Source organism: Hyla sarda, chromosome 10 (genome assembly GCF_029499605.1).
Source record: "Hyla sarda isolate aHylSar1 chromosome 10, aHylSar1.hap1, whole genome shotgun sequence".
NCBI lineage: Eukaryota > Metazoa > Chordata > Amphibia > Anura > Hylidae > Hyla > Hyla sarda.
Window position 1 is genome coordinate 19,334,144 of NC_079198.1, and position 12,137 is coordinate 19,346,280.

At 43.0% G+C, this 12,137-nt stretch overlaps 1 protein-coding gene across 1 annotated transcript in view; it reads right to left on the reverse strand.

The window, feature by feature from the left end:
* The window catches only part of BCAM (basal cell adhesion molecule (Lutheran blood group)), a 90,647-nt gene extending 78,981 nt beyond the window's left edge, over nucleotides 1-11,666 (reverse strand). Inside the window, exon 1 of the mRNA XM_056543321.1 lies at nucleotides 11,472-11,666. Within this exon, the coding sequence (XP_056399296.1) occupies nucleotides 11,472-11,505 (34 nt within the window). The 5' untranslated portion in view covers nucleotides 11,506-11,666. The remainder of the gene's footprint in view (nucleotides 1-11,471) is intronic.
* Between the last annotated feature and the right edge of the window lie 471 nt (nucleotides 11,667-12,137).

The window sequence follows — 12,137 nt, forward strand, 5'->3', positions numbered from 1 at the left end:
CTCTGGACTGCATTTTACCGTGATCTATGAATTTTCAGTATAATGGTCTCTGAATTCTACCTCCGCCCTATAGGTCTCAGTCAGCGGGGGTCACCACTCATTCACATCTACACTGCAGGTTTAAAGGCACAAACAATCGCTGATTCATTGACAGGCAAACACAATGTCATAATGTCCACAATGCCACTAAGCCCTGGTTAAACAGACCCTTAAAGGACCACTCCTCTCAGGGCATAGGTCAGTACGGAGCACAGAGACAGCCACAGGGCTTGGGGATCAGAGGTGCCCGGGCAGCTGGGGGGATGGAGGGGAGATACAAAGAGATGATAATAAGGTGAATATTGAGGAGGGGTCGGAGATGGAGATGAGGATGAATAATTGGGCGCCTTGTGTAATATAACTCTTTCAGTTGCCATCTTTAAAGTTCAGTTAGCTGCCTGAGTATTGTATAAAAATAGGGGCATACGGAAGGGGGTGGTCTCACGGTTTTCACTACCGCCTTGAGCACCTTTGCACTGTATGGCGGATTACCTGCGTGAGCGCCGCTCTTAACTGCACGCGTGTCCTAGGACATGATTACAGTTAGAATCGGCGCTCATCCTTTAGGCAGCAGGCAGCTTTATGTCTTCATCCATTAGAGGTCTAGAGCGTCTCTTTGGGACGCATAATCACAAGATGATGTCACTCATCTTACACCTATGCCTCCCAAAGGACGCAAATAGGGAGCTAAGGTGAGTATCTTAGGGTTTTTTGTTGTTATCTTTCTACTAGGGCCTACCTACTGGTGGTGTATCTACATGGGCAACCTACCTACTGGGGGCCTATCTACAGAGGCAGCCTACCTATCGGGGGCCTAGCTACAGTTGGAACCTAGCTACTGGGGGCCTATCTACAGTGTGAACCTACTGTGGTCATTATACAGGAGAAACCTACCTATTGGATGCTATCTACAGGGAGGACCCTACCTACTGGGGGCCAATCTACAGGGGGAATTACCAACTGGGAGGCTATATAATGGGAAACCTACCTACTCAGGCCTATCTACAGGTAGAAACTACCTAGTGGGGGCTATCTACAGGGGGAACCTACCTACTCCTTCACCATATCCTCCCCCTAAACCTACTTACCTAACCACTTTACTGAACACCAGAGGGGTATTATTACTGCTTAGGGCACTATAGGTGGGGGGAAAGGTAAAGAGAGTTTTTGGGGAAAATTTGAAGATGTTTTGTAGAGATGTGTTGTGGCTAGAAGAAATCATCCTGGCGGTCTGGGCCAGATGGATCTGCAAAAGGAAAAGCGACCAAATCTGATCAGAGAAGACGTCACCTGTGAGTCTCTGTATGTAACTGCACTGTAATCACTTATACGGTCTTTTGTGCAACACTGATATCTACCACTGTATGGGGGCAGAGATATTGTTCTGTGTATATATATATATATATAATTTAGTATGGTGATAATATGTGGTCATGGTGTGGCGAAACTATTTTTCCAACCCCCACCCCCTTAAGAAAATCCTGCGTACATTTTCCCTGACCAAGGCAAAATTGGCATTCCCTCCCCAAGACGTGTCCACCAGCTCCTTCTGTGAAATATCCTTTTAATATTTGTCCCAAGATGCCCTTAAATGACACTGGAGGCGCGAGCGCACCCACACCCTTATCTCCATTCATATATGTGTGCTTCTCCTTAATACGAAAATGCTTGCGAGGGCAATCAGTGCTGGGAGGCTCAGACCATTTACTGACTGGCAGCCCCCCCAGTGTCGCCCACCACCATTGTCGCCTTACGTCACGAAGTACCAGAACTGAGGAATCCTTGTAATATTCATGGGGGAATTTAAATCCCATTACGTCTATTTTAACCCTTCGTACTCCAGTCTCTTGTACCAAGAAAGAGTTAAAGTGAAGCTCTGCTCTTACCAAGGCCACAGACTTGGAGAAGGTGCCGCCCCCATACCTATTCTAATCAGATATTACCGCCACTTTTCCGGCTGCCTCAGATAGTAAATATTCCAAGCAAGCTAGAATTCCCTGCCTTCTATGTTTGGTAGTAAATAGAGGTCACGTGGACTACAAGTCTCATCAAGCCCAGATTTAGCCAAGGCTTGCCCCTTTTCTCCCTCTCTGTGGCATCCTTACCCAATAGCTTTCGACTACCTTTATGGCAGCCTATATTCTGCACTATTAATATATGATGTACCTGCTATGGGATCAGTGTTTCCCAAGCAGGGTTCCCCCAGCTGTTGCAAAACTACAACTCCCAGCATGCCCGGACAGCCGTTGGCTGTCCGGGCATGCTGGGAGTTGTAGTTTTGCAACAGCTGGAGGCTCAAAGGTTGGGAAACACTGGTCTGGAATATAGCTGAAGAATAAAATGCCAGAACTGAAGTAAAGTGTTTCCCAACCAGGGTGCCTCCAGCTGTTGCCTTTGGCTGTCCGGGCATGCTGGGAGTTGTAGTTTTGAAACAGCTGGAGGATTAAAGGTTGGGAAACATTGATATAGAATATAGCTGAAGAATAAAATGCCAGAACTGAAGTAAAGTGTTTCCACAACCAGGGTGCCTTCGGCTGTCCGGGCATGCTGGGAGATGTAGTTTTGCAACAGCTGGAGGCTCAAAGATTGGGAAACACTGAAATAGAATACAGTATAGCTGAAGAATAAAATGCCAGAACTGAAGTAAAGTGTTTTTGCGAACCAGGGTGCCTCCAGCTGTTGCCTTCTGCTGTCCGGGCATGCTGGGAGTTGTAATTGTGAAACAGCTGGAGGCTCAAAGATTGGGAAACATTGATATAGAATATAGCTGAAGAATAAAATGCCAGAACTGAAGTAAAGTGTTTGAGCCAACCAGGGTGCCTCCAGCTGTTGCCTTCCAATGTTCGGGCATGCTGGGAGTTGTAGTTTTGAAACAGCTGGAGGCTCAAAGGTTGGGAAACACTGCTCTAGAATATAGCTGAAGAATAAAATGCCAGAACTGAAGTAAAGTGTTTCCCAACCAGGATGCCTCCAGTTGTTGCCTTCGGCTGTCCAGGCATCCTGGGAGTTGTAGTTTTGCAACAGCTGGAGGCGCCCTGGTTGGGAAACACCCATAGCGACCCCATAATATACCAATATAGGCTGCTGTAAAGTTAGTCAAAAGCTATTGGGTAAGGATGCCACAGAGAGGGTGAAGAGGGGCAAGCCTTGTCCAAAACTAGGCTTGATGAGACTTGTAGTCCATGTGACCTCTACATACTACCAAAACGCCTGCTTGAAATACTTACGATCTGGGGCATCGTAAAGCTGGGTGATGACTGATATGACTCAATGGCTAACTCTGGTGGCACCATGGTTGGGAAACACTGACTTAAAGGGGTACTTGGCCCCTAGACATCTTATCCCAGTGTTTCCCAACCAGGGTGCCTGCAGCTGTTGCAAAACTACAACTCCCAACATGCCCATACAGCCGAAGGCTGTCTGGGCATGCTGGGAGTTGTTTTTTTTCAAAAAGGTTGGGAAACACTGATCTAGAATATAGCTGAACAATAAAATGCCAGAACTGAAGTAAAGTGTTTCCCAACCAGGGTGCCTCCAGCTGTTGCCTTCCACTGTCTGGGCATGCTGGGTGTTTTAGTTTTGAAACAGCTGGAGGCTCAAAGGTTGGGAAACACTGCTCTAGAATATAGCTGAAGAATTATATGCCAGAACTGGAGTAAAGTGTTTGCCAACCAGGGTGCCTCCAGCTGTTGCCTTTGGCAGTCCGGGCAAGCTGGGAGTTGTATTTTTGCAACAGCTGGAGGCACCCTGGTTGGGAAACATTGTCTTATCCCTTCAAGCAAGAGGGGGGCAAAAAATGTGTCAGGATGTCGGGAAGCGGTGGTGCCATGCTGCTCTCTATGAATCACCTCGGATTCCTAACCTCAGTGAGAGAGCGGTTCACACCTGTCTGCATGTGTGCCTGTGGGCGGCGGGGGCCATGTGCATCCCTTTGTTGTCGGAGGGGGGCTCTGTGTGCTTTTGTGGTGGGGAAGGGTGATGTTTTGCCATGTCTGGAATGTGGGAATTTGCTGTGAAATAACAGAGTACACAATTCCTGTCCCAACCTGTTCCCCGCGCACCCACCAGGTAGTAATAGTCTGCAACAACCTGGGCTTTGTACTCTGCAAACTCACCGCAGGTAGAGTCGCCCATAATAACGCGGGCATCGGTACGGAAAAACAATGGCGCACGGGTATCCACATGGCTCATGTGACTACACTGCCAACTGGTACATGGCAGGTTATGCATTGGAAACAGGGAGATCCTGTTCGAGCGTTCCTTTTTTCTGCGCCATTTAAACGCATTTATACGTGGGCAACAACTTCTACAAGAATATACGAATTTAGTGATGAGCGGCAGAGGCCATATTCGATTTTGTGATATTTTGCGAATATATTGACGATTATTTGTCCTATGTTTGCAAAATTCGCAAATTTGCTATGTTCGTTCGCTTTTTCTTCCATGCGAAAATTTGCATAAAAATTTGCATGTAAAAAAATAAATTGAATAATCTTCATTACGAATGTATAGCACTATATTCTAAATAGTCGCGAAATTGCAAAGTGCCGATATTCACGCTAAAAATTCGCATTACGAATATTCGTGCTCAACACTATATATGATTTTTTTTAGCTTTAGATGGAAAAGACAATGAAATGGAGCAATTGCCCATAACAACTAACGGTATGCTAACCATGTGGCGGTAGATACCAGTACGGCCCCCTGTCCACATAATATCATTGTATAAACATATAGTAAATATACAGTATGAACACATAACGGTGCCATACAAAGCCATTGTACAATGAATATTACAACGCCATACTGTGCTTTAGTAATAGTGCCATACTGTGAACATATAACTGTGCCATCTTGTGCCAGCGTGCAGTGAATATAACAGCGCCCTACAGTAAATAATAGTCCCGTACAGTTAATATATAACCGTGCCATATTGTACCACTGTGCAGTGAATATAACAGCGCCCTACAGTAAATAATAGTCCTGTACAGTTAATATATAACTGTGCCATATTGTGCCACTGTGCAGTGAATATACTAGTGTCCTACAGTAAATAATAGCCCCATACAGTGAACATATATCTGTGCCATATTGTGCCACTATGCAGTGAATATAATAGTGTCCTACAGTAAATAATAGGCCCATACAGTGAACATATAACTGTGCAGTATATAGTGCCATCATACAGTCAATATAACAGTTCTCTAAAATAATCTAAATGAATAACATAAATAATAGTCCCATACAGTGAACATATAACTGTGCCATATTGTGCCACTGTGCAGTGAATATAATAGTGTCCTACAGTAAATAATAGCCCCATACAGTGAACATATATCTGTGCCATATTGTGCCACTATGCAGTGAATGGAAAAGCGTCCTACAGTAAATAATAGCCCTATACAGTGAACATATATTTGTGCCATATTGTGCCACTATGCAGTGAATGGAAAAGCGTCCTACAGTAAATAATAGCCCTATACAGTGAACATATAACTGTGCCGTATATAGTGCCATCATACATTGAATATGGCAGTTCTCTAAAATAATCTAAATGAATAACATAAATAATAGTCCCATACAGTGAACATATAACTGTGCTGTATATAGTGCCATCATACAGTGAATATAGTAGTTCTCTAAAACAATCTAAATGAATAACATAAATAATAGTCCCATACAGTGAACATATAACTGTGCCATATTGTGCCACTGTGCAATGAATATAATAGTGTCCTCAGGTAAATAATAGCCCGATACAGTGAACATATATCTGTGCCATATTGCGCCACTATGCAGTGAATATAATAGTGTCCTACAGTAAATAATAGCCCTATACAGTGAACATATAACTGTGCCGTATATAGTGCCATCATACAGTGAATATAGTAGTTCTCTAAAATAATCTAAATGAATAACATAAATAATAGTCCCATACAGTGAACATATACCTGTGCTATATTGTGCCACTGTACAGGGAAAATAACAGCATTCAACAGTAAATAATAGTCCCATCTAGTGAACATATAACTGTGCCATATGTAGTGCCATTATACGCTGAATATAGCAGTGCTCTAAAGTAACCTATTAATAATAATATAGAGTGAATAGTAACAGCGGTGTCATACAGGGAGCATATAACAGTGCCACACAGAAAACAATAGTCCCATAGAGAGACCATATAACGGTGTCATATAGTGTTACTATACAGTGACTAACCGTACTATAGAGAAAATAATAGTCCCATAGAGAGACCATATAACGGTGTCATATAGTGTTACAATACAGTGACTAACAGCAAAAGAGAAAATAATAGTCCCACACAGTGAACATATAACATTGCCATATAGTGCCATCATACAGTGAACATAACAGTGCAATATAGTAATTAAATAATAGTCCTATACAGTGAACATATAATAGCGCCATAAAATAGTCGCCATTGTACAGTGAATAATAGTCCCATGAACATATTACAGAGCCACATACAGTTTATACAACAATGCCATACGGTAAAGTCCTAATCCCATACATCGTACTATAATACTGCCATACGGGGAACACAATGTAGTGCCCAACAATAAATAATAGTCCCACACTGTGAACCTAAAGGTGCCATATGCTGGATGTCCATATAACAATCGTTTCATACACTGAATATTCTGGCTGTCACTGTATATTCCAGGAACAAGGCGGTATTATTGTACGTTACGGGAAGGCGGTATATTTTGTGCCCTGATTATGCCGCATTAACCGGTGTGATGGCGCTGAATGAATCCAGCACAATTTTAATATGCAACACTTCATTAGCGCATTTAACCATTTATGCTGGCGACAGAATTACAGTTGGTCTTAAAGGGACACCGCACCCCCCCAAAAAAAAAAAAAGCTCCATCTGCAGGGCAGGATAAGACCGTCTATTGTTCCCTGTTATCAGCCGTTTCTGTAGATGCCAGTTTCTTATGGCATTAGTGAGAGGAAATCTGCACTTTACCTCACTAATCCCCAGAGCTGAGAACACACATAGGTGAGGAGGATGTTAACAGATTGGCCAAAAAGGCTGGCGCCAACTTAGAGGGCAATTCTCTGGGCACACGGGCATCACCGGGGTGGAAATGGATCACGTAAAACCGCAAAACGCTCCATTCACCCGGTAGTATCTGTCTCTATTAAAAATGGGTGATGAATGATATGACCACCCATATAGATAGTATTCACCCAGCTTTACCAGGCTTCTGAATGGCACATGTTTAAAAGGTTGACAGGGGAAGGCTACTCAAGTAGTAGTGTTTCCAAACCAGGGTACCTCCAGCAGTTGCAAAACTACAACTCCCAGCATGCCCGGACAGCCTTCGGCTGTCCGGGCATGCTGGGAGTTGTAGTTTTGCAACAGCTGGAGGCACCCTGGTTGGGAAAACCAGGGCTACCCTAGTTATGACACGTGTATGAGGAACGAGGGTCTTCAAGAAGGGTATGATGAGGGGGAAGGAATCCCTACTAATCCCTACAGATTCCCCCCTCCCTATATAAACCACAAGCCTATAATTCCGCACAGTTTCGAGGAGTTTGCAATATGAGCCCCCAATGATCAAGCACAGACAAAACTAAAACTTTCCAACACATGCAGGACCACAAAATAATACAAAGGCAGCAGAGCTGAATTTGTCAGCTATAGGGTTGAGTTCCTCAAGTACAGTCTAAGCCAACTTTCCCATGGCTCTGATTCTCAGATGTAGCAGAGCTCAGTATGTTAGGTGCAGGAGGACTATGATTCTCAGATGTAGCAGAGCTCAGTATGTTAGGTGTAAGAGGGCTATGATTCTCAGATGTAGCAGAGCTCAGTATGTTAGGTGCAGAAGGACTATGATTCTCAGATGTAGCAGAGCTCAGTATGTTAGGTGTAAGAGGACTATGATTCTCAGATGTAGCAGAGCTCAGTATGTTAGGTGTAGGAGGACTATGATTCTCAGATGTAGCAGAGCTCAGTATGTTAGGTGTAAGAGGACTATGATTCTCAGATGTAGCAGAGCTCAGTATGTTAGGTGTAAGAGGACTATGATTCTCAGATGTAGCAGAGCTCAGTATGTTAGGTGTAAGAGGACTATGATTCTCAGAAGTAGCAGAGCTCAGTATGTTAGGTGCAGGAGGACTATGATTCTCAGATGTAGCAGGGCTCAGTATGTTAGGTATAAGAGGACGACAATTCTCAGATGTAGCAGAGCTCAGTATGTTAGGTGTAAGAGGACTATGATTCTCAGATGTAGCAGAGCTCAGTATGTTAGGTGTAAGAGGACTTTGGTTCTCAGATGTAGCAGAGCTCAGTATGTTAGGTGTAAGAGGACTATGATTCTCAGATGTAGCAGAGCTCAGTATGTTAGGTGTAAGAGGACTATGATTCTCAGATGTAGCAGAGCTCAATATGTTAGGTGTAAGAGGACTATGATTCTCAGATGTAGTAGAGCTCAGTATGTTAGGTGTAAGAGGACTATGATTCTCAGATGTAGCAGAGCTCAGTATGTTAGGTGTAAGAGGACTTTGATTCTCAGATGTAGCAGAGCTCAGTATGTTAGGTGTAAGAGGACTATGATTCTCAGATGTAGCAGAGCTCAGTATGTTAGGTGTAAGAGGACTATGATTCTCAGATGTAGCAGAGCTCAGTATGTTAGGTGTAAGAGGACTATGATTCTCCGATGTAGCAGAGCTCAGTATGTTAGGTGTAAGAGGGCTATGATTCTCAGATGTAGCAGAGCTCAGTATGTTAGGTGTAAGAGGGCTATGATTCTCAGATGTAGCAGAGCTCAGTATGTTAGGTGCAGGAGGACTATGATTCTCAGATGTAGCAGAGCTGAGTTCCCCAGATGTAGCAGAGCTGAGTTCCCCAGATGTGACATATCTAAGTTTCTTAGATCACATGTATCTTAGTTTCCCAAACATGATGTCCTCATAGGATGAATATTATTGATGTAGTAGAACTGAATGTGTCAGTTGTAAGAAGTCAGATTATCTCTGATGTAGTAGTGTCGACTTTGCGGCAATATTGCAAACACCTCGCTGCTGCACCCCAACTCATAATAGTGAATACGGTTGTGTTGTGACCTGCAGGTAACCCAAACCTGCTGGAATTTTGGGCAACCACAAGTCGTGATTTCGGCAGTGGAATATTGCGATCTTATTCCTCAGAACACAGTTTCCCAACTAGAGTGCCTCCAGCTGTTGCAAAACTACAACTCCCAGCATGCCCGGACAGCCAAAGGCTGTCCGGGCATGCTGGGAGTTGTAGTTTTGCAACAGCTGGCGGCACCCTAGCTGGCAAACACTGCTTTAGAGGGCTGAGATTAGTACATGTAGCAGAGCAGAGTTTGTCGCCTGGCACAGTTCCTAGTGACAGCCTGATGTGTCGCCATCTGTGATCTTTGGCGGTTCAGACGACTACGGTGAGTTATAATACGGCTACATCTGTGCACATCAGGGAAGGAAGATGTCTGGTGTCATACACAGGGGCGCGGGCGCACTACACCGCCACCCCCAGCACAACGGGTTAATGCTAATGTGCTGGAGACAATCAATAATGGATGGAAGAAGAACCTGGTGATTATAAAGCTGGGCCCCCCGGGACCCCAGACCATGACGCTCAATGTACAGACATATATCCCCCACTGACCATGACGCTGCAATATACTGGAGAGGTGTGTGTGCCAGCCATATAGTCCACACATGCCCACCCAACAGCAATGCCAAGTGTGACCACATGTCAATATATACACACCCCAGGCCATAGTGAGTATACAGAACCTGCACATGTAGGACAATACAGTATAAACGCGTATAGCTGCTGTATATAAACTAAATAGATAGATATGAGATAGATAGATAGAGAGATATGAGATAGATAGATATGAGATAGATAGATAGATAGATAGATATTAGATAGATAAATAGATATGAGATAGATAGATAATAGATAGATAGATAGATAGATAGATAGATATGAGATAGATAGATAGATATCAGATAGATAGATAGATAGATATGAGATAGATATATAGATATGAGATAGATATATAGATAGATATGAGATAGATAGATAGATAGATAGATAGATATGAGATAGATATGAGATAGATATGAGATAGATATGAGATAGATATGAGATAGATAGATAGGAAATAGGTAGATAGATAGATAGATATGAGATAGATAGATATGAGATAGATAAATAGATAGATAGATATGAGATATAGATATGAGATAGATATGAGATAGATAAAAAAACGAAATAAATAAATAAAAGAAATTAGATGAAAATATAGATACATAAATTAGAGATACATACATAGATAACAGACTGATATAAGATATAGACAGATAGATAGATAGACATTATATAGATATGAGATAGATAGATAGATAGATAGATAGATAGATAGATAAGAGATGGATTGATAGTCCTGTGCTTCTTCATGTCCCTGGTCTTAGGCACATGGCAGATATATACAGTATATACATGATGTGCTCTCTATATATGATGCCTCTATATACAGTATATACATGATGTGATCTCTATATATGATGCCTCTATATACAGTATATACATGATGTGCTCTCTATATAAGATGCCTCTGTATACAGTATATACATGATGTGCTCTCTATATACAGTATATACATGATGTGCTCTCTATATACAGTATATACATGATGTGCTCTCTATATATGATGCCTCTATATACAGTATATACATGATGTGCTCTCTATATATGATGCCTCTATATACAGTATATACATGATGTGCTCTCTATATAAGATGCCTCTGTATACAGTATATACATGATGTGCTCTCTATATACAGTATATACATGATGTGCTCTCTATATATGATGCCTCTATATACAGTATATACATGATGTGCTCTCTATATATGATGCCTTTATATACAGTATATACATGATGTGCTCTCTATATATGATGCCTCTGCATACAGTATATACATGATGTGCTCTCTATATACAGTATATACATGATGTGCTCTCTATATATGATGCCTCTATATACAGTATATACATGATGTGCTCTCTATATATGATGCCTTTATATACAGTATATACATGATGTGCTCTCTATATATGATGCCTCTGTATACAGTATCTACATGATGTGCTCTCTATATACAGTATATACATTATGTGCTCTCTATATATGATGCCTCTCTATACAGTATATACATGATGTGCTCTCTATATATGATGCCTTTATATACAGTATATACATTATGTGCTCTCTATATATGATGCCTCTATATACAGTACATACATGATGTGCTCTCTATATATGATGCCTCTATATACAGTATATACATGATGTGCTCTCTATATAAGATGCCTCTATACGTGCACTCATAGCTGTGGGCACCGGGTGTCTGGCAGCGGCTCTTACCTGGCAGCAGGGCTAGGAGCAGCAGCACATCCATGAGGTCCAGCAGTGCGGATAGTGCGGGTGCGGAGCTGTGAGCAGCAGCAGGTGTCTGTCCGGGTGTAGTCCCGGGTGTCTCCAGCCCCCTGTCCCGGCTGTCTCTGGTGCAGGGAGGTCTCTGTATACTGCACCGGCCCCTGAGAGAATAAAAGGGACCGAGGAAGAGACGCCTCCTCCAGGACAAGAGACACCTCCTCAAGTGCTGGAGCCCTCCCTGTGTATAGAGACAGTGCGGACCGCCGCTCCACCCCTCATATATAATGTATAGAGGAGACCCCCGCTCCACCCCTCATATATAATGTATAGAGGGACCCCCGCTCCACCCCTCATATATAATGTATAGAGGGGACCCCTGCTCCACCCCTCATATATAATGTATAGAGGAGACCCCACTCCACCCCTCATATATAATGTATAGAGGAGACCCCCGCTCCACCCCTCATATATAATGTATAGAGGGGACCCCCGCTCCACCCCTCATATATAATGTATAGAGGAGACCCCACTCCACCCCTCATATATAATGTATAGAGGGACCCCTGCTCCACCCCTCATATATAATGTATAGAGGAGACCCCCGCTCCACCCCTCATATATAATGTATAGAGGGACCCCCGCTCCACCCCTCAT